At 45.8% G+C, this 25,932-nt stretch overlaps 4 protein-coding genes and 1 long non-coding RNA gene across 8 annotated transcripts; 4 read left to right on the top strand and 1 right to left on the bottom strand.

The window, feature by feature from the left end:
• The first annotated feature begins 1,803 nt into the window (after positions 1 to 1,803).
• LOC100846037 (WD repeat-containing protein 75) lies at positions 1,804 to 8,091 on the top strand. Its single transcript, XM_003577516.4, has 16 exons — positions 1,804 to 2,020; positions 2,124 to 2,318; positions 2,408 to 2,578; positions 2,766 to 3,162; positions 3,264 to 3,382; positions 4,161 to 4,238; positions 4,384 to 4,518; positions 4,596 to 4,640; positions 4,963 to 5,129; positions 5,209 to 5,287; positions 5,367 to 5,449; positions 5,624 to 5,753; positions 5,837 to 5,969; positions 6,500 to 6,645; positions 7,083 to 7,263; positions 7,469 to 8,091. The coding sequence occupies exons 1-16, from the start codon at positions 1,901 to 1,903 to the stop codon at positions 7,669 to 7,671; spliced, it is 2,382 nt and encodes a 793-aa protein (XP_003577564.1). The 5' UTR covers positions 1,804 to 1,900; the 3' UTR covers positions 7,672 to 8,091.
• Positions 8,092 to 8,260: 169 nt separating this feature from the next.
• Positions 8,261 to 9,454, top strand: LOC100821259. The gene has a single exon (XM_003579109.3). It carries the CDS (start codon positions 8,512 to 8,514, stop codon positions 9,166 to 9,168), a length of 657 nt encoding a protein of 218 aa, XP_003579157.2. The 5' UTR covers positions 8,261 to 8,511; the 3' UTR covers positions 9,169 to 9,454.
• Positions 9,455 to 10,428: 974 nt separating this feature from the next.
• LOC100820962 (formin-like protein 5) lies at positions 10,429 to 14,489 on the bottom strand. Of its 2 annotated transcripts, none has more exons than XM_024462684.1 (2): positions 13,008 to 14,489; positions 10,429 to 11,716 (listed from the first exon to the last, which is right to left on the bottom strand). In XM_024462684.1, exons 1-2 carry the CDS (start codon positions 14,147 to 14,149, stop codon positions 11,581 to 11,583), a joined length of 1,278 nt encoding a protein of 425 aa, XP_024318452.1. In that variant the 5' UTR covers positions 14,150 to 14,489; the 3' UTR covers positions 10,429 to 11,580. The 2 variants fall into 2 exon arrangements, with proteins under 2 accessions (XP_024318452.1, XP_003579156.2); XM_003579108.4 differs by lacking the exon at positions 10,429 to 11,716 and adding an exon at positions 11,855 to 12,289 and having other exon boundaries at positions 13,008 to 14,486.
• LOC112272294 lies at positions 12,205 to 12,674 on the top strand. The gene is made up of 2 exons (XR_002965903.1): positions 12,205 to 12,345; positions 12,424 to 12,674. It is a non-coding gene; the product is annotated as an uncharacterized LOC112272294 (long non-coding RNA).
• Positions 14,490 to 17,281: 2,792 nt separating the features above from the next.
• Positions 17,282 to 25,928, top strand: LOC100846767 (protein RRNAD1). 3 transcript variants are annotated; one of them, XR_001407905.2, is made up of 15 exons: positions 17,282 to 17,456; positions 17,648 to 17,743; positions 17,960 to 18,043; positions 18,356 to 18,430; positions 18,552 to 18,632; positions 19,190 to 19,317; positions 19,415 to 19,645; positions 19,737 to 19,911; positions 20,333 to 20,416; positions 21,004 to 21,244; positions 21,345 to 21,544; positions 22,283 to 22,729; positions 23,370 to 24,202; positions 24,294 to 24,488; positions 24,576 to 25,928. XR_001407905.2 is itself a non-coding variant. In XM_010238742.3 (12 exons), the coding sequence occupies exons 1-12, from the start codon at positions 17,313 to 17,315 to the stop codon at positions 22,484 to 22,486; spliced, it is 1,743 nt and encodes a 580-aa protein (XP_010237044.1). In that variant the 5' UTR covers positions 17,282 to 17,312; the 3' UTR covers positions 22,487 to 22,997. The 3 variants fall into 3 exon arrangements, 1 of the variants encoding a protein (XP_010237044.1); XR_001407904.2 differs by having other exon boundaries at positions 24,294 to 25,928; XM_010238742.3 differs by lacking the exons at positions 23,370 to 24,202; positions 24,294 to 24,488; positions 24,576 to 25,928 and having other exon boundaries at positions 22,283 to 22,997.
• The last annotated feature ends 4 nt before the right edge of the window (positions 25,929 to 25,932 follow it).

Here is a 25,932-nt window from a genome sequence, read left to right as displayed (position 1 = left end):
TAAGAATGATACCACACGGGGAGACAAAGATTTCACCGGAGTTCCACCTATTGGGGTCGGTGTACGTCTCCGTTTGGAGGAGTGCTCTACCACAAAGGTAGCGGCGCCACAAAGGCTCGCTCTATTCTCCAACTCACCACACCACAAAGGTGGGATGAGCTCTCACAACACCATAAAGGTGAGATGAGTTCCACTAGTGACTTCCTCTAGGGCGAACGTCGAACCCTACAAACAAGGAGAAGGGCACAACTCCACAACTTAATTGGAGATTTCTTCCCGAATCCTCAAGCACCTCCTCACAAGATTAGAGGCCTTGATGACACACCTTCCGGCTAGGGATCCCAAAATCTCAAGAGTAACAAAATCCACAAAGGAAACAAGGGGAATCAACTTTTTGACTTGATGAAACCCTAGATCTTGACCTCCAATTCTCAAAAGATGAATCAAAGGGGGGAACTAGGGAGGGAGATCAAGGGAAATGAAACTCTTGTGTTCTTGGGGTGAGAGAGGGGCTGTTCTTGGATGTGCTTTGGTCTAGAAACCCGTTGGGGACGAAGCCCCTTTAAGTAGCCTCGAAATCTGACCGTTATGTGTATTTCGCGCAGTGACGGGTGGAAGTTCCGGTTGCACCCCTGGAAGTTCTGGTCAGCCGGAAGTTCCGGCAGTCGGGAGGAAGTTCCGAAGAGCTTACATAATTTAATCTTGAGTTTTAACTATCAAAGCCCCACAATGGTGCAATGCAAGTATAACAACATATACATTTATCTCTACCTAATATTAAAGAGCAAGACGTTTTTCCCAACACTCTTTTTTGTTTTGCTTAATGCGGCCGAAACAGCACACAGCTGAGCTGAGGAGTGAGGACTTTGCAGAACTTTAGTCGTGTCTGATTCTTCTGTGTTGAATTCCAGATGAAGCTCAGAGAGCTATGATTGGACTACCGCGTGTCGGATTAGGGGGCAGCAGTCAGTACCTAACCCGACATGTTATGATTCAACAATAAGAGAGCTATGATTCTAAGGAAGTTAGGATGGATCGCATGGTGCAGCAGGTAATTCCGGGGTATACCATGGTTTCAATCTCACACGAAAAATGCACTAACCCGACATGTGTTTTAGCCTGCATGCTTGCAGAATATTCCCTTTTGTTGATACAGAGTGCAGGGAAGTTTCAGAACTCATCCCATTCAAACCTGTCAGTGTCGTCTCTTGGAAAAAAGATGGTCTTTGATCCTGAAATGCTTGCACAAGACTCCATTTTCAGTCACCAGAACTAACTCCCTGACCCATCATGTTTAAGCTAAGGATTCAGATTAGTAAACATAAAGTTAGAATGAATAGTTGCATGTCTTCATGCTTATAATCGAACAGGTCTGCAACTATATTTCTTTTCCTTTCTAGATAAGCATTTTTATTAAAGATGCATTTATATATACCCCTCTGTATATTCTTGTGCTTTTGTTTAGGAAAGCCTCTGTATATTCTTCTGCTTTGAGGTGTTTCCATGACTGGTTTGATTGCGATGCATAGATACACAGCACTTTTTTAAAAGGGGCGGTAGAGACAACAGAGCTCTTGTTTTTTCTTTAACAGTATACGGCCCACTTGATAATTGTCCTACGTCGTTACAGCCCGTAAGGCCCAGTAGCCACGCTTGGAGTATAAAATCGTCCCACGCCCACTCGCAAGAAGCCCAAAGCCCAAAACTCAAAGCGGGTTCCGACCCAATTACGCGGGCACGACCCGCTAACCCGCCAGAACCGCCGTCTTCGGCCTTTTGCCCTGTCTCAAATCAAACCCAGCAAAACCCTACCTCCTCCTCTTCTCCCCGCCGTCTCGCTCGACGCCCCCATTTCCTCTCCCCGGCCCCCAAAACCCTAGCTAAACCCCGCCGAGGCGCCATGATCACCGGTGGCCAGAGCTACGTCTCCGCGCCGCCGGCCTTCTCCGCGGACGGCCGCCTCCTCCTCGTCTGCTCCGGCCGCGTCGTCTCCGTCTTCAGCACCTCCACCGGCATGCTGGTAAGCGCCCGCACACGACCTGTCGGTGCGATGTTCCCCAAGTTCTGGAGGCTGTTTCTAAGTTGCTGGGTGAATGGCGCCCCTTGTCACCGTCGTGCTGCAGGTGTCGGAGCTGGAGGGGCACGAGGGGGACGTCACGGCCGTCGTGGTGGCGCCGCCGCCGGCCAACGCCGCGGCGGCGGCCATGGTCGCGAGCTACTGCTGGACGGCGGGGCTCGACGGGATGCTCATCTATTGGGACTTCGCCGCGGCCGAGCTGGTTCGCAAGGTCCACGTCGGGCTCCCCGTCCACTCCATGGTGAGCCACCTAACGTGAACTTGTTGATTCGATGCTGAGATAAATTGGGCAGATGTTTCATACCTGTCTTTCGGAACTGTGGAGCGCAGGTGGTTCCTAACATAACCAGAACATCGAAAGTAACTGAGGTGTATACTCCTTTCGCGTTCGTCTCTGTGGAAGATACGAGCAAGTCAGCTAATGAGGCGAAAGCATTGCGCGGGCAGCTGAGGATTTATGACTTGACAAAAGGGCGCCAAGTGGGTTCTCTCCTGGCTGAGGTGAGGTTTCAGAATTTGCGCATTCGCATACTACTGTTATTCCATGAGCACATCTTTATATTTAAGATATCTGTTGATGTAATTATGCCAGTAATGGTAATGAATCCATATAAGCATGCATTTTAGCTGTGGAAAATTGGCATGTGTTAACCTTCATCCTGCCATCATTTTGTTTTGATCCAAACAGACACGTAAGCCACCAAAGATCGTCGCAAGTTGTTCTGGGGAATTTTTGGGCATCGTAAATAAGAGAAAGCTCTATATTTGGAGCATACCTACCAAAGATTTCAAGCCTGATAAGATAAGGAAGATAAAGCTCGGCCACACAAAAAACTTAAATACCCTGGCCTTCCATCCAAGCGAGAGAATTGTGGCTGGTGGTGATGTAACAGGGAGGATCTTAATTTGGAGAGGCTTTGGAAATGCAAAGTTTTCCAAAGCCCATGGTGCAAAGTCTCAAGCAGATGAAGAAAGGGATGGTGTAAGGGGTGAAGATGATGCAGAGACTTGCACTACGTGGCATTGGCATTCTAGTGGAGTGAAGTTTCTCAAATTTGCTTCAGATGGAGCTTACTTGTACTCGGGTACTGATGCACCTACTTTGTCCTACACTATTTAAGTCTTTCTGTGTTGATCCTGCTGTCTAGCTTTATAATTTCCAGTGACAAGTTTATTGTCTTTGTAGGTGGTATGGAGGGGGTTATTGTTGTATGGCAACTGGATACAGGAAAGAGAAGGTATAAGCCACGTCTAGGATCTCCTCTTTTGTTCTTTGTGGGTTCTCCAGACTCTTCCATTTCCTGTGTAAGTATTACTTCTTTCACCCTTTTTTTTATATTATTTGGTATATTTACAAGAACGTGAAGCCTTTTCATTTATGAAGTTCCGTGAATCTGGTTTTCCAGCATGTCCTGTGTGAATGAATTTTGTTTGCACACATATGGGATAAAATTATTGGAACAAGTTTGTCTGTTATTTCTGGCCATGCAATAAAACCCAAGGGGGATGTTTGTGCGTGCTAGTATCAGGCAGTTCCTTGTGCAAGAGTAGAACAAAGTGAGGTAGCGTGTTATAGAGGAGGCGATTCATGAAACCAGGCTGCACAGTTCACAGTAAGAACTGGTCAAGCGATGTCATTTGAATTGAATGAATCAATTGTATTAAAGTAGACTAGATTCATCAGCCCATGCTTCCCTTTATATAGGGTGTTGTAACCCCCTTTTGCTCGAGAATTATTGCTAGGCGGCTGAATAAATAAAGTATGATCGTCTCGCAAACAAAGCGCATGCACCCAGAGTGTCCATGAGGCATTTTGGAGGGGCAAACTCGGAAGAGATCCATGGAAATCTTATGGACAAATTGCGCCTAACATTTCAAGACAAATCCAAAAATTTAACACCCTATGAAAAGGGACTGGGGAGTATTTACAAAGGATGAGGATGTGGATTGATAGCGGGGTCAACAGCATTTTTCATTCATGATTAGGCTTTCAAGTCTGTTCTTCAAGCTACAGTTCTTCTCTTCTGTTTTCCTTTTTTGCCATTCATCATGTGAGTTATCACTGAACTTGTTGGTATTTCAGGTCTCATGTACAAATAACCAAATTCATCTTCTGAAAATGCCTAATATGGTGGTCCTGAAAACTATTGCTGGAATTAAGGTTTGTAACATCAAAATCTGCAGTTCTGCCCTTTAAGACTTCGTGCCAGCAAGTGGCGCTGCTCATTTTTAGTTACCCTATTTCTAATGGTTGTGTATGTGCTTAAGCCCTTGATAGTTATATTTTCTGTGTTTTAACTCCTCAGCTACCTCTTACTTCCCCAAACCTGGTTAGACGAGATGTGTATGGATTTGATTGCACTAATGGGCTTGTTGCAGTACCAACAGAAGATTACTGCATACAGTTCTACAATTTGTTTGAGAACACTGAGGTTTCAGAGGTAAGACGATTGACCTAAGAGACTTACTGTGCTGAATATTTTACTAAGATTGACAGCAATATTGTTAACCTCTTCAGGTGCAAGTTTGTGAGAGGAACTTTCAGCCTGTTGATGATATCACGGTTAGAACAATCACTTAGTTCTTGTCCTTCCAGTCTTCGTCTTTCTTTTGATATTTTTCTTCTCTATGGTTAAGCTGTATCTTAATTATGTGCTAATATTTCAAAGCGCCAAATAATTTGACGTGACCTTCTAAGAATCTTATACAAATCCATGTCACTTATTTTGGGACGGAGGGAGTATTACTGATTTCTTTGATTGGGTCTCTGAGTGTCTGGCATAAATTATTCTCTATATGTCACTATGTCTCCATTGGAGCCTGAAAAATTGTCACTCTTAGTTTGGTATTCATAATTTGACATGTCTCTCTTTTCCTTGCCACAGATGTACATTTCTTTAGTTTCATTGTCCATCAATGGCAATTTTATGTGTACTGTTGAGGTTAAGCTTCCCGAAGAAGAATTAGGTGGCCTTGTCACACTGAAATTTTGGAACCATGGGTCTCGTGCTGGACATTTTCATTTGTCCACCGTCATTTATGAGCCTCACAGGTTGGTGCATGTTTCTTAGGTCAGTGATAGATATAGCGATACTACATTATCTGAGTAGTATATTTAATCTTTTGTGCAGTGATGCTGCTATTTCTGCCGTTGCTTTCCGCCCAGGAAAAAACATGGCCGTGAGCTCTTCTGTTGGTGGCAACTTCAAGGTGTGCATATTGTATCAACTTTATGGATGATGCCTTCTTTGATTCTCTCCCTATTTGCTGAGTATATTTTTTTCTCTAGGTGTGGGTCCAAAGTTTGTCTTTACAATCAAGTGATGAAAAAAGCCAATCTGGTTGGAGATGCCAATCAGTTGGCTCATACAAGTGAGTTCATTTTGATTTACCTCAAACCTGTTTATTTAGTGGTGGAAATAATTAAGTATTTATGCTAACTGTTTCGTGACTTGTATAAAGACTCATTTAGAGACCGATCATTTCATTTCTTGATTTGTTGGTAAATTATGCTGACACCATTACGAACTAATAAAAAATTTGCAGGAAGAAACCTATGACAGCAGCAGCTTTCTCAGGTGATGGATCTGTTCTTGCGGTTGCAGCTGAGAGCGTCATCACATTGTGGGACCCTGATAATAATGCACTTGTTGGTGTGATTGCAGAAGCATTATCGGTAAAAAAAAATTGCCCCTCAAGGTGTACTTTTGCCATTACATTTGCAGTGGTGGTTTGATATTTCTTACCTTTAAATTGCAGCCTATTACCAAACTTTCTTTTGGTGGGACATCGGCATATTTGATGTCTCTATCTCAGAGTTCAAAACCACAGGTTGCTGTGTGGAATGTGTCAAATCTTTCCATGCAATGGTCCTACACCCTTTTTGCGGAAGGTACAAAATTATGATACCGAACTTCCAGGAAGGCAAAATAACATCTAATGCATGATGAATGCTTTACATTTGTTAATCTATGCATTCTGTTTGTTGTATTGGACAAACCAAATCTGGAGCTCCGAACTATGATACTCAGAGAAGCCACTAGAGGCACACTAAAATGGATCTGGTGTGGCCTTTTTACATCAGTTGTTACTGGTTGCCTAACTATAATTCTCTTAGTAATTCATGTCTAGCATGACCATTTGGATAAGTTTTGCCATCATCAAGGGCTACTAAGTACTAAATGATAGTTCAGGTACTTAGTTCTAGTGTAAATGTGTAATACCGTGAATAGATGTTGTTCATCATCAAATTGTATTGCGCAGCGGATTAAAGCAGCACAATATTACTGTTGTAGCCCTTCTCTAGCTTGGTCCCTTGTCAAAATGTTTTCTGGCAGTTGCAATATGAGTTGCGGATCCATGTCCTTGGATAAGCAAGTACATTTATTTTAGTTCTCATGTTAGTGTTTGTACTTTGTACAGCTGCTTGTTCCTCAAGTAAGGGTGAATTTGCGGTACTTTCTCTTCTAAGCTATCCTGAAGGAGAAACACCAGCAGAGCAAGATGGGGTAATACTACTTTTCAACGCGGAAAATTCAAACCCAATTTTGTCCTGGTCTGTAAAGAAGGTAAGCAGCTTAGTTATTTTATCTCATGTCCAGTTCATTTTGAAGTGCAATGTCAACTTTGTGGGGGTGATATTTTGTTGTCCGTTTTAATAATATATAGGTTTCTAGTTTAAGTTTGTTACGGTGTTCGGCTTGAGCGGGGCTAGTCCATTATTGGATCGTCCCATGATTTTTGGTGGGATGGTCCCTACTAACATTTTTCTACTAGGCTTACGTGGGATGAGGTGGTGCTCAACCAACCCATTCTATAAGTCAAACCAAACAAGTGAACTTTGTTCGGATTTAGGATTGGCCTATCCATTATTTTCTGGTTCCTCTAGCCACACTGGTAGCCAATAGCGTGTTTAGTGGCTTGTTGCTTAGGTTCTGATGAAATTTGCGGAATGGGTAAGGGAGTTATTAATGCAAAACTTGATTACTTTCTCGTTCTCTTTCAGGCAAAAGGAGGTAGCCTTGCTTTTGTGAAGGACGATATATCTTTGGATGCAAGGGGTGAAGATGCATCATTGCTGGTGTATGTGAATGGTTCACATGAATATTTCATCTTTGATCCCCGAAAGAACGAGGAGTCACAGCTTAGCAAGAGCGCACAGAAAAATATACAAGCCGATGAACCTGGTTAGTCTGCTTGTATGGTTTTGTTGTTCATTGTTCATCTCCCCCCATTTACAATCTGTATGAGCTAGTGAACAGATTTACATGTTAATTGATCATTTGACAAGTTGAAATTCCAATCTCATACTGTATATTTCAGTATCCCATTTTGAGTATCTTTTGACTAAACTTGTAGAAGTACTCATGCTCTTATCGTCTATCGTTCCAGCATCGATCGGTTATGCGGCTATTTACGGCCAACTTCCAAAGCTGGAATTGAAGAAAGAGGTTTCAGATGTTCCATTTATTCCATCAGAGAGACCATGGGAAACTATATTCACTGGATCGTCCCATGTTCTTCCGCCTCTCACAAAATTATGTTCCGTCTTCTTGGCATCACTGCTAGAGAAGAGACCAGTTGCGAACGAGTGAGAAGCTCTGAAGTTTTGTCCCGTCATGCAACAGTATACTTGCTAGCTGCAAATGTCAATGCACAAGGAAAAGAAGATCAACTTGTGCTGACAAAGCAATCGATATATGCCCTAAGCTCGCTGAGAACTGGAATACAGTCGACATCGATGCTTTGTGAGAAGTCTGATTGCACAAAATATGCACCTGGTGGCACTAGCGATGAAATTAGCGACTGAATCCGTAGCTCTTTTTTGTAGTGATATATAGGACGAATGGATGTACCTGATCCTAGCAATTTTGCCCTCCACAATCAAATCTGTAATCTGAATAACTCGATCATTCTTCCGTTTGCTAATGCGTTCATAATGGTTGTTGTGATGATGTGGAAATATTTCAGCTATTGAAGTGTGGCACAAGATTACAATGTTGGCCTGTGGATTACGTTATGCTGACCTTATTCACGTTTCCGTTAGTAAATCTGCAGACTCCTCACCTTGTGGAACTTGATTAGTTATCATGATGCATTCTCAGAGATTTAAGGTTAACAATGCAATTGTTTTGTCGAAGCCAGTCGTGCGTGTCGAATTACTTGCAGTGGGTCGTGTTTAAGGAGAAGGAAAAGAGTGAGCAACATGTCCATGGCATGGCCTAACCAAATCATCGCTAACCTCTTTCTCCATTAAGTACCACCACAAGCACTGGTCAACGGTCAACATTCGAACAAATACTGCAGGCGTGTGTCCACGAACCCCCAACCTAAACCTCCCGGTTCGTCTCCTACATATACACGAGACCTCGGTAGAGCTTCACCCATGCACCGCCGGCGCCGGCCAAGAAGACATTAAGTACAGATAGCCGCCAATGGACGATCGCCGCCGCGCCTTCGCCGCCGCCCCGGCGCTCTGCTTCTTCATCTTCTTCTTCACCCACGGCGTGAAACACACATCCGCCGGGCGGCCGCTAGCAACAACTACGGCAGCTCCGGAGACAGCATCGATGGAAGTGCCTACGTCGTCGTCTTCATCGGCACCGGCGCCGGAGGGGTCATCGCCGGCGGCCACGTGGCAGCGCGGCGGGGGTGACGAGGGGAAGTGGCTGCCGCTGCCCGTGGCTACCGCGCTCGCCGGCGGCCTGCGCTTCCCCGGCGTGCTCCCGCTCCCCGCGTCGTCGTCGTCGCCGTCCTTGCCATGGCTCTTCCCCGGCGCCGGCGGCGGTGGCGCGCCGCCCGCCGCGGGGGTGTTCGCTGGGCCGGGGATGGGGATGCCTGCTGGCCTGGTGCCGCCGTACGTGGGCGCGACGAGGCAGGAGCAGCTGAGCGTCTGGGCCTCGCTCTTCAACCCGTTCCAGGTCCGGCCCAGGCTGCCCGCCGCCGAGGCCTCCTCATCGACGACGGCATCCACGGTGCCCGCCGTCGCCAGCGGCGGCGTGCAGAGGACGACGACGGTGGATGAGCCCGCCGGCGCCCAGCCCAAGTGGGGCGTCTTCTTGGGAACCACGACTCAGAACAACAATGGCTGATTAGCTAATATACATCTCTCTCATGCCGCCGTATGCACGTGGCTGGAAAAAAAAATGCAGTAGTATTACGAAGTAGATTATAGAGAAAAAGGAATGAGGTTTTTGGAGTGGTAATCCTTGATATTTATAGTATTGTACTTCTTTTTGATGATATACATACATTCATGTGTGCACTTTTGCATGCATAAATGAAGTGTTTCTGGAGAAGAAGATCGAAATGGATGTTGTAATGCTAGAACTAAATGCAGCGCTCAATCAATTGAGGACACAGACTAAGTTAATTTGATATCGTTTTCGACCCCAGTGCTGTCTTCAAAATGCGAATTGGATCATAAATTGCATAAACATATGTAAAATCTAAAATAAAAAAACTGTTTAGTGCTAAAGTATATCACAATGTGGTGCTCCCATTCCTAAATGTGTCACGTCAGCCCCGAAACCACTAAGGTGGGTGATTTATCTAGAATTAGAAATTTCAGGGTTTAAATTAGACGGTTTACCAGTTCGGAGTGATATGCGGCTACAAAAATATACATTTGGGATGAATTATAGACTTCTTTCACAAATAGAAAAGAACATTGAAAGCCCATATACCTCATCGATCTGGGCTGGTATAAGGCCTTTAATTGGATCAGCTGGGCCGTCAAGTGCCAACTCATTGCTATGCTAGCGCAGTGCGCCAGGTCCACATAGGTCTTAGCTTACAAAAACTCAAATTCTCGACCCCCAAAAAAAAAGCTTCTAAACTCAAAAGAAGAAAAGCAATGACAGGAATGCAAACCGAGGAGCACTGCATGTGCAAGCATGTCTCTCCATATTCACATTTGAGTTCACAAACAAAAAGGACAGCAGCTGCCAACAGCCAACCCATGTGCTTCCAAATTTTTCTTTCAGCTAATCAAAAGTAAAATCTTACAAGATCTCGAAAAGAAAAAGAGTCGATCGTGCAATGATCAGACCACCCGGCCGCCCAGCTTATCCAAAACATTTTGCCTGAACCACCGCTGCTGACAACAAAAAAATTCAACGGGGCTAGTGATTACTATAATTTGTTGCCTCGGAACATTACTTAATCATCTTTACCGGAGTAGCTCTAATGATTTTTTATTTTTTTTGCGAAGAAGAGTAGCTCTAATGATTGAGCAACCAACATGTACAATCATGCATCTGCGTGGCCAACCATGCAGAGCGCAACCAATTAAGACCGCCAAGACGACCACTGACTTGGCTGATTAACATGCATGCGCCAAAACAGCTAGGGGCGCTGTAGCCTGTAGGGGTGTGGGGGGCAGACCCTGGCAGGTGGGCCCGGGGTAGCACCTTGGTGGACAGACAGGTCACCTGTCAGTGAAACAGTGGGCAGTTACTGTTGCCTTGTGGTATGCTGGCCAATGGCCCATGGATGTCACGGTGGTATGGACTATGTACTACGCCTCCCGGCCTCAAATGATTCCGGTGAGATTTTTGAGAGTCAGGAAACTCGGTCAGAGGTTATACGGAGTATATCTCGCACGTCTGATTTTTAAGTAAATCTGAATCGACGTATCGTCGAATTAGTCTTTGGCTTCCATACCCACTTCTCTCTTTCGTTCTCCGTGAGTCTGGAAGCAGCACAAATTAGACTGAACAATCGACTTATTTCTGACTAAAAAATCAGGCGATTTACACATATCAAAACCTTCAACGTTAATTACCACTTTCATAGTCCAATATCAAAGACCTGTCTCGCTCAAAACGTGATGCAGAAATTCATAGTCTCTCACAGGGCTTAGATGCCTATCCGCATTCAGAAAAGCAGATAGAAGAAGAAGACGACGGAGCACCACCTCTGGTGATCAATGAAGCGGTAAAAAGTACAACGAGGCGATTGTACACATTGAGTAGACCAGAAGAAGAAAAACACTCGGTAGTACAGTACTACAATACGCATTGAGAAAAAGCAGGGAGAGAAAGAAAATAATCAAAGACCCAAGGCAGGACGCCTAGGACAGTAGGAGCACAGTAGTCCAATATATAGCTAGCCTGCAGGCCTCTACCGATTCCTCCATCTGCAGAGCCGTCGTCGTCTCACGCCGTTCGTTGTGCAGGTCACGTGCGCATGGCTGCCTGCCTGCACTTGTTGCTGTACGTCAGTCTTTTGCTTCCACATGCGATGTTCATGCACTGATGCACCGTGCATCTCAGGCTGTGAATATTTGTTTCCATATCGTGCATGCCATGCCAGTCCCAGAGGACCGACGACCGTGAACAAGAAACCCAACGGATATTTTATTTACGCCACGGAAGGAGAAGTAGATGATGGCAAGAAGGCGAACGAACGATCGATGGAAGGAAATGAAAGGAGATGACTAGTGTTGGCAGCCTCTGATAGATGATGGCCAGATCCATGGCCGACTGAAGACTACTGCTGACTCAACGGCGGCAGCGGCGGCAAGCACATGCATGTCTACGCGTCTCTGACCGACCGACCGCAGCGGCGGCCATGTGGTTCGCTCGTGGCGCGAGCAGAGCAGGAGCAGCCCGACTCCTCGCGAGCCAAACTGCCATCCTGGAACAGTGGCGAAGCTGGATTACCAAATCATTGGCTTCATTGTCTTTATTTATAGTGCAAATTTTGAGTTTTGACTTCGGTTTTATTTCCGGCCTGCATCTTGGCTTTGGCGCGTGAGGAGAGGGGAGACGACCATGCAGGCAAAGCAAGTTTTCGTACGAGTACTCCATACACTAGAACACCAGCTTTAAATGCTTACTCTATCAGCTAATAATCGATCATTGAATCTCAATGGGGGATGGATTAATTGCAGGAGACGACGATGGAGCCCGATTATGATTATTAGGCCCGTCGTCCCACCCCATGCAGCTGCACAGCACAACTGCACATGCCACCTATCAGCAGCAGCAGGGATGAGGCGGAAATGCCAGTGGTCAATTGCTAGATCAGGACCACCATACCATAGCAAGTGCGGTAGCAGATCATCCATCGCCGGGGGGCCACCGCACCACGGCCGGTCTCCGATCCTACTACGGCACAATTCGCCTAGTCCTCTCCCTCCCGGCCGCCGCCGGCGGCGGCTCCGAGTTCCGACGCGCGATTCATGAACTCAATGCACGGGAACTGATTCTGAAAAGAAAAAAATGGCGAACTGAGCCTAACTCATGTGGAACCAGCCCGCTCAGGTTCAAGTCTTCGATTTGACGTGGGTGCTCGCATTTCCCTGAATTTATTTCAAGAACTAACCGACGTTGTGTTTTCAGTGGGACTGACATACCCATCAACTACGAGGTGCTGTGGTGACTTCGTCAATCTCAAAATGATGTGCCAGACCAGTCTCTCGAAGATGCTCATAGGAGTTTGGTGTACGTGCGTGTGTTCACAGGGGTGAGTGTGCGTGCGTATTTGTGAGCGTCTGCGTCTGTAATCTGTTTCCTCGGAAAATAAAAATGCCACGAGAAAGAGAAGAGGAGTGGGACAAAAAGGAAGAGAATAGATGACTATGGAGTACTCATAACTATACTCTGGAAAGCTCGCTCACTCGCCTGAATGTATTTACAACCCAGATTTAATAATTGACTCTTCCGCAACAAACACTCATCGCTAGATTACTTGCTTCGAATGGTACTACTAATTCTAGGAATACTACGGAGCTAGCTTAATACTCGAACAAAACCTAATTAAGCCTCACCCAAAACCAAGATCGATTAATCAACACGACAAGAACGAAAAACAAAAACAAATGAAGAGCAGAGAGAGAGCTCATCGATCCATCAATGGTGGTGGTATGTATATGGTGATGAAGCTAGCCAAGCCAATCCAAGGAGGAGGAGGAGGTGGTAATTACTGGGGCGAAGGTGCTGTTGCTGCGGCGGCGGTTGTTACCGGCGCTGCTTCCTTCTTCGCCACCTTCCCCTTCTTGCTGGCAGCGGCGTGCGCGGCGGAGGAGGCGGAGGAAGGGGAGAAGAGGCGGTCGATGCCGAAGACGGAGACGGACTTGCGGCAGACGGGCACGTTCAGCACCGGCGTCACGCGCACGTGCGCCGAGTAGGAACGCTCCATGCCCACGCCCCCGCCGCAGCGGTGGCCGTGCGCGCGCCGCCCGCCCGCGAGGCTGCTGGGGCTGGACGAGCTGCGGCCCAGCCCGTTGAACACCACCTTCCCCGCCGCGTTCAGCCGCGGGCTGTCGGCGGCGACCGCGGAAGGAGGTGGCGGCGGCGGCGGAGGCGGCGGGGGCGGCGCCGTTGCCTGCTGCGATGGCGTCAGGCGGATCTTCGGCGGCAGATGGTGGTTCTGATGTTGATGCTGCTGATGGGGATTGGATGGAGTCGAAGGTTGAAGATGAGGATGAAGAACTGTCGTGGAAGCGGGCGAGGGCGAGAGCTCATCGTCGGGGCGGAGGAGGGGAAGGCTGAGCGACGGCTCCTGCTCCGGCGGCTTGGGCCCGCCGCTGCCACGGCGGAGAAGGCGGCGCAGCGGCTTGGTGGTCTCCGTTGAGGATGCTGACGAAGCCGAAGACGACGAGGCCTGCTGCTTGCGCAGCCGGAGCAGATCCCTCCACCGCCTGGCCGGCACGACCTTGGGGCCCTCTTCCTCCGACGCCATGGACACATCCTTGGCCAGCTCCTGATCCGGCTTGGGCGTATTCGTCGTCTCCGGCTCCGGCGGGGTAAGAGGAGGCCGACGCGCCGTCGAACAGCTGGCGGGCGTCTGCGCGGGGAGGCGGAGAGGGACGAGCTTCCCGCCCGAGAAGAGCTCGTCGGCGGGGAGCATGGTGGAGACCGCGGAGCAGCCCGCGAGCAGGAACTCGAAGTCGGCGCTCGGCTTCCCCGCTCCCATCACCGCCGCCGCGTCCCTTCCCCCACCGCCGCCGCAGCCCGCGTCGTCGAGGCTGAAGGACACCCGCGGGCTGAGCCACTGCATCGTCGCCGGAGGCGGCGGGGGTGGCGGCGGTGGGGCAGGGGGACGCGACGCCGCAGCGGAAGCCATCGGATGGAGCTAAGCGGCGCGACTTCTCGGCCGCGGGTGGGCGGGCTTCTGCGGCGAGTGAGTTCGTTCGTTTGCTTGAGGTTCGTGGGGTGGGGCGGAAGGGACGGGGAGGAGAAGAGGAGGACGAGTAAAAAAGGCTATAGAGCCAGTTGGTACTTGCGCTTGCTGTGGGTGAAATGAAACGTGTCTTGGAGAAGGTGCCTGCAGCTGCAGTTGATTGATTTTTTGTGAGGTTGGTTCTTGTGGGGATGTGTCGTCGCACGGTGGCCTTCGAATTGGACTTGACATGTCTTGTTTATTGGGACTGTGCAAGTCGGGACACAGGAGCAGGAGCTGTGCATTTCACGTTTGAAATGTAAAAGAGAAAATTGCGTTTTCAACAGTGTACTCGTAGGCGACGTCCCCTGGCTTTTTAATCCATGAAATCAGGATCCTGATTTTTTAATGCCGGTCAATCGTGACCTTAAACGTTAGGAAAAGGACGATCCCGGTCAGGATTTCTACTTTAAATGCTGATCTTTTAGCCAAATTCTGAATTGAATCCCAACCTTACAAATCCTGATTAATTATCGCATTTATTCTTAGAAAATTCGTTTGGTGGGCTGGTGGCGCCTGGAGGAGCAACGTCGCATGTGGGGCCCGGAGCGGCAGTGGCGGCGGAGCTTTGACAGGCCAGCGATTCGTTTTTGTGATTTATTTTTTTATCGGTGTCGGATGTGTGGCATGACCGCCACTGATGAGGCGCCCCATCAGTAACGGGTGGCCTTCCTGATTTGCACATCATCACTGGCATGTAGGTTGCGACAGGTGAGACGCCTGAAACTGACGTCATTTTACACCCGTTACTAATAATTCATTATGTAGCGGTGACATAAACTCAAATCATGAGAATTTGTAAGCATACTCATCAATTCCCAAAACCATGTTAGCGAAAACGATCAACAAAACACAATTTTTGGGGATTAAGAGTTTTAATTAACTGGGATCAGTAAGGTCAGGGTTCGAAATTCAGGACTTAAAAGGTTAAGGTCCGATTCATACTTTGTCTACGAAGGCAGGGTTTAAAATAGACTTTTCTCAGTGTAAAAAGATTTAGAGTAAATTTCAAAAAACCACAGTTCTTGAGCCAAACTTCTCACGGAACCACACTTTTCGATGATTTTCTTGCAGAACCACATTTCTGCAGACTAATCTTCTCGGTTTATTCAAAACTGACGTTTAAACGCATTTGACACTTTTTCTTACAGGCGGGACCAACTGTCAGGTCGAATCCCATTTATGCATTAAGCTCCCTCCATATATTCTTCTTACTCTTTCTCCCCGCAGCCCACGCCTCCAATGGAGTGCCGCCGCCCTCCTTTTTACTCGGAAAATCATCGAATCGGGATTTTTTTCCTCCATGGTATCACACAATTTTCTTTTTGGCACGGCCAAGCCGCGTGCTTATCACCCACAAACACTCGGATCACCTTTTCTTGATCTCCCGAGGATACTCTCATGTGGAGTATAATTGCCAAACTGCCCATTTAAAATCCGGATTCATTCCATGCATGGTTTCCTTTTTGCCACGGCCAAGCTAATCATGCTTTTGTTCGCTTGCCCACCAGCAGACACCTCTACCTTTTCCCTGATCTCCCGGGGATACATACTTCTCTTAATTAGCATCCAAACACAAAACATCCCATTTTTATATACACATTCCTCGGTACTGTCAGTACTACTATATTAGTATATCTGGATTGCAGAATATCTCCTGGTTGATGCATGACACTTCATAGCTAGCTTCTCCAATGCAAAACCTAACCTAGCCTAACATAAGCCTCCATCCCTTTCTCCCCCCCTGTCGCCATCTACCGTCCAATAGCAATGCTTGTTAACCCGAAGCAAAGCCAGAATAACACCAAAATCCACACACAATTTATTTTTTCCACATAAAACAACACCAAGCATGATCCCAAACCAAATCCCCAAAAGGTCCAGCTACCCATCCCATGCTGTACTAGCACTTAAAAAATGGCTGAAAAGCTTCAAAGAAAAAGGAAGGGAAAAAGTTCCGAGATCAAGAAAGGCCAAAGGGGGCCGTTATTGTTATCGTGGCTCTGAATTTCCTTTTTGATGAGGAGATCTGACGGCCGTGATGCGACCATGTGATGTGATTTGCCGCGCTTTTGGTAGCCTATTTTTTCTCTTCTGCCTGCAGGCTGCAGCTGGCTAGTGCTAGTGCTAGCACCAGAGAAATAACGGTACCTGGATCGGCGGCTTTCGCTTTGAGTGACAGCCGGCGGGCCCCGCGTGTCGGTGTCGGTAGAGGGTTCTACCGAGGGCACGTCTCCTCGGTTCGGGGTCTTCTGGCGTTGACTGGGCCCATGGGGCACGTGACCCGCTGGTGGGCTGTTGGTTGGTTGCCCAGATCCGGCCCGCGTCGGACGGGTGGTGTCGAGACACGCGTGCAAGAGTCAGTGGGCCCCAAGCCGAGTGGGGCCCACTGGGCTGACGCGCCGACGTGGCCTCGTGGCGTCGGTGCCGCAAGGACGGTGGATGCGCCACCATGTTCTTTTGCTTCGTTTAAATACTGTTGTTCTGCTCGAGATCGATCTTAGCGCGTGTATGCTCTTGGTAATAAACTGGAGTACAACCATGCTGAGCTGAGTTACTACCGGTTTTTCTCAAAAAAGTTTACCACGAATATGTCGTCTTGTTCAAAATTAGGTTTGTGTGTTTTCGCCGTGACATCTTGACGTGGAGATTACTATTCACTCAGTTCCATAATTATCGTCGAAATATTACATGCATCAACGTTTTTTAGAAATAGATACATCTATTTTTGGACAAATTTTTTAGACAAGAATTATGGAGGCGGAGGGAGTAGTTGCCTGCATAGGAAAACAAGCGATATGCCATTATCACGTGATACAAATTCATTTATTATTTATTTCATTTTATGTCACGAAATTTTGCAGATGCATAGGATATGACATGACTCATCTCTGTTTTTCTTCATATATTTTTTGAGAAAACTCATCACACTTCTCTCAAGTCGGCCCGGCCCGGCCCATTGCAATGCGAGAGCGAGTCCGGCCCATCGCTCTTACGATCTTTTTTCTTTTTCTTGTTTGTAACTATCCTACACTGGTTTCGTCCGCTCCTCCTCCCCGTACTCCCGATGGCGGCGGCGTCTCCGGCGAGCGGCGCGCACCTCTACTCGTGCGAGACGGCGGCGCAGACCCGCGAGTGGATGGACGCCATCGCCTCCTTCCTCGGCCGCCACCGCCCGCTCCTCGAGGCGCACGTCGTCAACTTCTTCAAGGTCCCCACTCCTCTCCCTGTCTCCCCTCGAAGCGAGATTCTAGCACCCTGTAGTTCCTCGTGGCGTATGTTTAGGTCCTACCAGCTTGAGATTACGGCGACCCCCTCCCGTTTTTCTGCTGGGGATGCGCGCGCGTGCAACTTACTGACTGACGCCTTCGAGGTGTTTGGTTTTGGGTTCGATTCGAGCAGGATAGGCTGTGGGAGATGGTGGACGCCGAGTGGATGGAGTGCCTCCGCGGGGAGCCAGTTGAGAGCCTGCTCAAACTGCCATCCGGTTGCGTCCAGGCACGCCCTCAAATCCTTGTTTCAGTGCTTCTCGCCTTCTGTTTTTGTTTTGCTTCTACTGACAAACCTGGGAAGAAGAGGGTGAGACCAAACCACTAGATGATGATGGTGATGATGCATTCGGGCTCCATGCAAGCTTCCCTTTAGTTGTTTGGACCCTGCAGTACCAACTTTAATCCCGGCTAGCTTATTCAAAGTCCATGTTGTTTACCACAGGACCACTGGCCAAGTTCACTACAGGAATTTATACTCACTGCGAGGTCACTTGCTCTTTCGCGTGATCAGAAGTCGCCACAATCGGTACGTTTCCTGTATCTATCAGATTAATTAGGTCTTAGTATTACTCATGTTAGCATTTTGTTGGGAAGCTGTGATAGAGGTAGCGAAGTGTTGAGCACACTTGGGGTTAGAATATGAAATTTCTGCAAATGCTGCACTTGCACTCTTGTGGCTTACTTTTCGCTGAACAGATGTATTCAGTGCACGGGCTTGTTTCATTTACATTAGTTTACAGATGCATGGTTTACATGTTGAGTGACCTATTCAGTAAAAATTAATATATGTGCTGTGTCATCTGTCAATCCTGACATATCTTTTCTTGAATACTTGCAGTTTCTACCTAATTTACGCGTAGCATCAATTGGTACTGTCCTTGCTCAAGGCATGAACACAAAGAAGAAGCATGAAGTAGGTAATTAGCTTGCAATTATAAAACATATTGTTAGCTAGATTTGTTGGTTTATTTTGAAAGTTGATCCAGATTATTTTTTCCGTGCATTCTCATGTTTGGAGAAGTTGATTGGTGCAGATTGAAACTTTAGGTGCCATTGTTGATGCAATTGCTAGGAGCTGTGGTGCCAAGACAGTGGTTGATGTAGGTTCTGGTCAGGTAGGTCATTGGCAGTTCTGCACTTTGAAGAAGCTTGAAATTTTTCGCCAGACTTCATTTGAGCAAAATAATTAAAATTATTAGATGACCACTTGGATATTTATCACCCTATTTCTTTGTTTCATAGTTCATCCATGACTGTGCCATCTTACATACTCCCTCCGTCCAACAAAGGATGTCTCAACTTTGACTAAATTTGAATGAATCTATACACTAAGTCATGTCTAGATACATCCAAATTTTGACAAACTTGAGACATCTTTTGTTGGATGGAGGGAGTATTAAAATTTACGTATTAGAGTCCGAGCAAGCATTTTATGTTTGATACATCTAGCTAAGAACTTCCCAGGTTCTTTTCTAGGTGTTGCAATTAGTAAGTCTTAAGCATATGCTACCTCTTGTTTCATGTCGAGACTGTACATGTCCTAGATTTGTTGTTGGATGCCATGCTCTGGTTTTCTGTAACTATTTGTTTTCAGAAATGACAGCAAACTTCAAGTTGTACATAATTTGTTTTCCCAATTATTTGTTTCTTATCCATTTTATCGTGTTATCAGGGTTATCTTGCACAAGCTTTATCTTTTGAGTATCAACTCCCTGTTGTCGCAATAGATGCTTCATCACATCATGCATCTGTTACAAATACTCGTGCAGAGAGGATAAAGAAGCACTATGCTGCTAAATGGTGCGGTTTTTTTGTCAAACTGAATTTTACGTTTACTATCTTGATATAATGAGAGTCGATTTCTGTTGCCATAAATTGTTTCTTGTTGCTTTTGTAGTGTGGAGAAGCAACAGTTTAGAGTGCCTAGAACTGTCACTTGTCATGTTCTTTCCAGTGCCACATTGGCAGCTGTTACGCTGGACGCATGCCAGGATGTTCATGGTGAACATGTAACAGAAACTTACTGTACTGGAATTAGCCCTCAAATTGAGAACCCAAACCACAGCATTCCTCAATTAGTCCTTGCTGGTCTTCATGCCTGTGGTGATCTTTCAGTTAACATGCTAAGGTTAGTCTTTTGTGCTCAATCATGGGAATACCTGACTCCCCCCCATTGCATGGGAATTCTTTTACAACATGGTACTGTGTCCTATGGGCAGGGTTTTTGTGTCCTGTGAACAAGTACAGGCATTGGTCAGCGTCGGCTGCTGTTACAACTTGTTGTCCGAGGATTGTCATGAGGATAGAGACACCTGTCCTGGTTTTCCTATTAGCAACGCTGCTAAATCATCTAAATTAGTGCTTGGGAAAAGCATCCGTGACCTTGCTTGCCAGGTAAAATGGCAATTCTTGCTTGCAGTGTTGCACAATATTTTTGAACCATCTTTTTCATTCTGGGGATCGTATTTAAGGTGGTCAGGACTTATACCAGACATGAAACAAAAAAAATGCCTGCTAGCTTGTTTAAGCAACCTGTTTACCTTTACTACACATTCATATGGTATGCAATTATATGTTTATAGCATTATTGCCCCAGGGGACAACCTAATTTCATATATGCAAGTTTTTATTCTCATCTGTATTCTGTTTGGAGAACCAATGTGGTCCTGTGGGCTGTGCATTACATGCTGAAGCCAGCGATCCTGATTCCTGAAATCTATTCATTTCTGAAACTTTCATTGTTTTGTTTGCATTAACAAAACGTAGCCACTTTTGTAGTTGTTGTTCTAAATGCTTTTTCGTGAATCCTGTTTAGAGTGCAGAGAGGTGGAGGAATCTTACCAAGGAAATGGCCCTAGAAAATTTTGATGTGCATGCTTTCCGAGCGGCTTTTCAAATGGTAAATACTTTGTTAATTCATCCTCTTAATTCGAATGCTGGATTTCCCACCTAGTCTGTTACTCTTCATTTTATAATTTTTACGCATGTTGTTCATTGTTATTTAATAACCATGCACTTAACATGTGCTGAAAATAAAATCTTGTGTGCTTTAAATAATAACAAGCTGTCAAGCATAAATGGTTGTTGATACCGTGTAATTAAGGTATGCTTATGTGGTCATCAAAGGATTATGGATAATTGTGCAGCATTCGTGATTCCTGTTTACTACCCTAACCCTAAACCCTCATGGTGTATGCCCAGGCTTCACTGATCGGCTGGCTCCACCACTGAGTGCAAGTGTATCATACTGTATAAAACTGGCACAGTAAATTATGATAGAGCCCTAAGTAAACCCCATGGACTCTATATGTGAGTCTCACAAACTAAGATGTGAAGCTATGCATATTAAATCTTATTGGTTTCTTGTGTTAGCTCACTTTGCTGTTTAATTGACTCATGCATCTCATGGACCAGCAGTGTTTTTTTCTTTCTGTTGTTGTTTTCATTCAAGGCTTTGGACTTGTCTAACTATGTATTTTTCTGTAGGTACTTGAGAAATACTTCCCAGAAGTGTCAAGATTGAGTCCATCAATTGGAAGGCAAGGAAAAGCTCTGCGCCGCCAAAGGCTTCGGAAAGTTATGGAATCCCATATGGCTATGGGAAAAAACGATGATTTACCCTATTCTAATTCCAAGGAACAAAATATGACCATGGATAGTTCATTGCCCACAGAACCAACTGATCTTGAAGGCGCTGTCGGATGTTGTAGCCACCAACTTTGTACAGGTTATTAACTTTTCTTACTCAAAGTCACAACCATTTTGGATTGGCTATCTAAAATTGTTTTTGTCTTAGTTTATAAGCGGACAATGAATAATGCTGGCAGGTGATACTTACTCAACTTCAGAAGTCGTCGATTCATCCATATCCAGAGTTAACGTGGGACCAACTGGCATTTATCTTGATGAATGCGACAAGTTCACTCTTTTCAAAGATTTCACAGTCTCTGGATTAGCTCGTCTTGACTGTGGTTTTGTGGAAGATGTTCATCTACTCGAAATATGGAAGGCCGTGCAACGCTTCGCCGTACGTTTAATTGGAATGCCCTTTCGATCTATCATGCCTTCTTTCTCTATGATAATTCCAAGAATTTAAATGCAGTGCCTATTTCAACAATCTGTTTTTAATTATCAATATGAAGATAGCTATATCCCTTTTTATATGATGCAATAGGCACACAAGTTCTGGGCAAGCGTCGCTAATTAAGTCCGTTGAGAACATTTCAACAGTACTACTAGTATGTTACAATGCACTGCAATCCCTAACAGTGGCCCCATCATGCCTATTCTTTTGATGAAATTCATCATGTATTTGTGCCATTAGTTTCGCAACAATAAGTAAAGTGAAAATGCATGTGCTTCTGATGTGTTCGTTGGGTGGGCTGCTAGCTATGCAATTTGGCAAACATAACTAACTGGTGTGAGAAGATGAATACAGTGTAGACTAGTACTATGTTGCTGATGTTACAATGTGACTTACAATGAGATTAAATTACTGTGCTACTTCCAGCATTGGAGGTACCCAATATTTTATGTCCATACTTCTTACATGATATAAATGTGTACAGGAGCTATTAATAAAACGTCTGTCGCATGCTTTTCTAAACTATGTTGACAAAATGTAGCAGTTAAACAACCATATTTTAAAAAACGTAGCAGTATCTGTGATATGACAGTGGTACCCCCCGCACACCCCACTCTCCCTGGATTATTTTTTAACACAAACAACTGATTACTAGTGCACACATTTTCCTTGTTCTTGCAGGAGTTCATAGGCCCCTTTTGGTGCCTTCGGGCTGCTTTAGGTCCACTGGTGGAAACATATATTTTACTTGATCGGTTACTGTTTCTTCAAGAACAAGGCGGTGCAGTTGAAGCATTGTTGTTTCCTCTGTTTGATCCCACTATGTCTCCAAGGAATATGGCAGTAGTTGCTTGGAAGTTAATGGGGGATTCTTTAAAAGCATGACACAGGAACGCTTCTCCTGCCCGAATACTTAGGTTTATGGAATGGTGTGTTGGTGCTGAAAAGTAAGAGGGTCTTTTCCTGTGGTGAAACTAGTTCTTTCTCTAGATCCAGAGGCAATCATGATCCGTATGGGCTAGTCAATGGCCATGGGAAGAAGCTATAGCTTCTGTGTAGTGAGTTATTGGAGGACATGTAGCTGTTTTTTTGTCCACCAACTGACATGTGGCCTGCTGCAGCATGCAGGTTTGTCTTGATCTTGAAATGAATGCGAATCTAAATTCTGATTATGGTCTTATCTTTAAAACTATGAGAGCCACATATTTTCTTTTCAGTGGTTCTAGGCATATATGCCAACTGCTCCTTAGCAAGTTGTAACCTATATGTATTTGTAGCTTGCCTGATATTCTAATCCGTTTGGGACATTTTGTGTTCTGTACAAGCTGATATTATCTGTTCACACTTTATATAAATATTGCAAATGTAGATATGGAAATGTACAAGAGTTTGCCCTCGAGCAGTGTGCCTTTATCCAATAAATGCTAGGTCAACTTCTAGATCGATTCCATGGCCTTTCACTTTCGGTGCATGCTTGCTTGTTTCTTTGAAGTGACATGATCATCAAACAAGTTGCTGTTGAACTTCATATTGCCTGCAATATGCATGTATTTACTTTGGGCAAGACTGACAAGTTGTCAGGGAAGAAACTGCTGAGGCTCCTTTATCAAATAGATATATACACATTGTTTCAGTACTACTGTAGAGTGCATTGATTTTTATAGTATCATATCTGCCTGAAATATATGGTTAGCAAAGGAAAGAAGGAAGAAGTGGACTGTTCCTCGGTATCCTGATACAATTTGTAAACTAGTGTTTGTTTTTGTAGATACGTAGGCCGAATGACTAATCATTTTGGTGAGAGACAAATAAGCATTATGCGCTGTAAGTTGCCTAACCACACTGATCATATGTCGACCAAGTTACGTGTCGTGTCATAAAGTATCAAATCCTGTTGGATCCTTGATGTGATGCTACCAACATGGAGGCGATGAAGACTAGTGCAAGAGGTTGACTTGCGTTTATTAAGCACGTGCTTCCACATGATCCAGTCAGTATGTTTGTGGTTTCAGGTTTGTCGTTGCTTATCCATACGTGTCCGTGTATGCGTGTGTCTGGCATGTGTGCATTTTCAGTCCTTTCAGTGAATTGACTTTACTGTTCTTTCTTTGTCTGTGTTCTTTAATGTCCTTTTTATGTTCTTGAATTCTTTGTACTGCACCCTGGAATGTATAGGTTTCAAAACTCTTCTGCCGCAAGATTAACAACTCCAAAAGATTTGGCTTGGTTAATTGTTACCCCCCTTGGAAAAAAAGATCTTGCTTACTATTTTGTATGTCATGTTGACCAGTCCTTTTATCATAGTAATTTGGGACCAATCATAGGGTGATAGTTCAGAGAAAGTGATGCAAAGAGCAGGATTCAAAATAATCTGGTAGATGGATAACATCTTTGTGGAACCTTAAGCAGTCGTGTCGTGGTAGCTCAATAGGAACAAGCAGTCGTGTCATTCTATGGATGAGAATTTACATTGGAACTCGACTGAACCTTGCGCTGGCCTGCCGTGAAGTCGAGTTACAGTTGATTAGTTTGGCTGCATTACAACTGCAATAATTGGCTGATTTTACTTCCATGTGGCATATTCAAGCTTCCCCTTACCAGGTCAGTATGTGATCTGAAGGAAAGAGAGTTATGTAGCCCTCGCACAGTCCCACTTGTTTTGTCCTCTAATTCTTTTTCTTTCCGTGTGCAGAATTTGTTCGCCCATGAACGTGAGAACGACGGTGCATGTACTTCCGAGCAAAGCATCGGCATCGACAAAGCCACTGAGAGCCGTCGCGAGTCTTCCGTCCCCAAATCCTTATCCAGATTTGTACACCCGGAGGTACCCAGCAAGGCCACAGGTCAATTCCCTCCACTTTTCACCGATGCAGCCATCATCCGAAAGGTAATGACAGACACATCACTTGGACGATCTGACCTGGGAGCTCACCACGCCCTCTTTGTTCTGCTGTCCGTGTTGTTCTAATTCCAGCCGGCCAGTGAGCCACGGTGAGATCTTGGACATCACGGTAACGTGGACTGCTCAGCGAAAGGCGTCGCGCACCTGTCGCGACCTGATTGATCGATCGGTTTATTATGGTAAGCTTAAAAAGTGATTGGGGTTAGAGCCGGGTGCATCCCAGCAGCAGCAGGCGTGCGATGTTAGGCCGTGCGGCCGTGTGCACGTCGGAGGAGAGAGAGGTATGTGGTTGATGAGCTTTGCTGCCGTTGCTGTTACTGCCGTTGCTGTCATTGCCCATCTCCGGGTCTCTTTCGCTTGGTAGAGCAGAGCATAGATGCCTCCATTACTACCAGGACAGCTGCTAAGCCAAGCAGGAGCTTAATTGTTGGCATTTTCCTTTCTCGTGATTTGGATTCGTGGGATATTAACGTTTCTCCATTTGTGTGCTTGACTTTTCTCCCAAGGCAGGCAACCAAGAGCTTTCTGCTGGAACCATGTCACAGGCTTCACTAATTGGTCCGTTGCCTTTAGATGCTCTGATCATCATACAACAAGATCTTATAAGAGGAATCTGTTACTGCTAGGAAGGGAAATACACATTTTCCGGTGCGTCGACCACGTCGCGATCGGTGTATCTACGCGGTCCGTTTCCGGCACTGGACGGACCTGATTGCTTTGGCACTATGTGAGGAAAATTCTGGCAGGGAAAGGAGGGTGTGGGAAGGGAGGCCGGTCATGAGGTTTGTGTGTGTGTGATAGATATATGTTGGTGCGGCGCCGCGTGCATGCTCCCTGGCTGCGCGTAACCGAATGTGTCCCAATGGGCAATTCTTCCTCTTCTCTAATATCTCCGCCTACGTTCATTGCTATCACCAGCATACCAGCTGCATTTAAATCTGATTTACGTGACATTGCGTAATCGCAGGGTCTTTAAAATCCGTTTGTCTGAACCGGCCCTCTGTCGTGTCGCCGCGGCGATCCCAAAGATGGTGAGGCGCGAAGGTTCTTCATCCCCTGCCTTGCGTGATTTCATTTCAACGAATTTAGAGTCTTCTTTTAACTTGGCCTACCACGTCCCCGGCCCCCTGGTCAAGTGTCGAAGCCGGAGTTTTAATTACTTAATCTATGCAGGCAGTGTGCCGAAGATGTGGACCAAACAGCTAAGCTGATTTTAACTAGCTTCAACACAGAAGGTTTTCGTTTGACATTGCGATGGACATAATATAAAATATAGCTGTAGCCTGTAGGGAGAACGTGCAGTCTCCCCAACTTTAATTTGATTTCTTGCTATCCTGCTTGATTTTCCACAAATATGTACTGGTATCAAAAGAATAAAATGTAACACCATAGCTTTGAAAATAAACGCAAACACAAATTGGTTGACCGT

This window comes from Brachypodium distachyon, chromosome 4, assembly GCF_000005505.3.
Source record: "Brachypodium distachyon strain Bd21 chromosome 4, Brachypodium_distachyon_v3.0, whole genome shotgun sequence".
NCBI classification, from domain to species: Eukaryota; Viridiplantae; Streptophyta; class Magnoliopsida; order Poales; family Poaceae; genus Brachypodium; species Brachypodium distachyon.
Note: the sequence above shows the minus strand (reverse complement) of the source record. Positions and strands in the feature narration are given on the sequence as shown.

What these genes read in the sequence shown, in the direction of transcription:
- LOC100821259 (XM_003579109.3), top strand. Translation starts at nt 8,512, where the DNA reads ATGGACGATCGCCGCCGCGCCTTCGCCGCCGCCCCGGCGCTCTGCTTC.
- LOC100846767 (XM_010238742.3), top strand. Translation starts at nt 17,313, where the DNA reads ATGGCGGCGGCGTCTCCGGCGAGCGGCGCGCACCTCTACTCGTGCGAG. An exon ending in ACGTCGTCAACTTCTTCAAG is followed by an intron (nt 17,457 to 17,647) that starts GTCCCCACTCCT and finishes CGATTCGAGCAG; the next exon opens with GATAGGCTGTGGGAGATGGT. An exon ending in CTTTCAGTTAACATGCTAAG is followed by an intron (nt 19,646 to 19,736) that starts GTTAGTCTTTTG and finishes TCCTATGGGCAG; the next exon opens with GGTTTTTGTGTCCTGTGAAC.
- LOC100820962 (XM_024462684.1), bottom strand. Translation starts at nt 14,149, where the DNA reads ATGGCTTCCGCTGCGGCGTCGCGTCCCCCTGCCCCACCGCCGCCACCC. An exon ending in GCAACAGCACCTTCGCCCCA is followed by an intron (nt 11,717 to 13,007) that starts GTAATTACCACC and finishes CCACTGTTCCAG; the next exon opens with GATGGCAGTTTGGCTCGCGA.
- LOC100846037 (XM_003577516.4), top strand. Translation starts at nt 1,901, where the DNA reads ATGATCACCGGTGGCCAGAGCTACGTCTCCGCGCCGCCGGCCTTCTCC. An exon ending in CAATCAGTTGGCTCATACAA is followed by an intron (nt 5,450 to 5,623) that starts GTGAGTTCATTT and finishes AAAAATTTGCAG; the next exon opens with GAAGAAACCTATGACAGCAG. An exon ending in TATACAAGCCGATGAACCTG is followed by an intron (nt 7,264 to 7,468) that starts GTTAGTCTGCTT and finishes CTATCGTTCCAG; the next exon opens with CATCGATCGGTTATGCGGCT.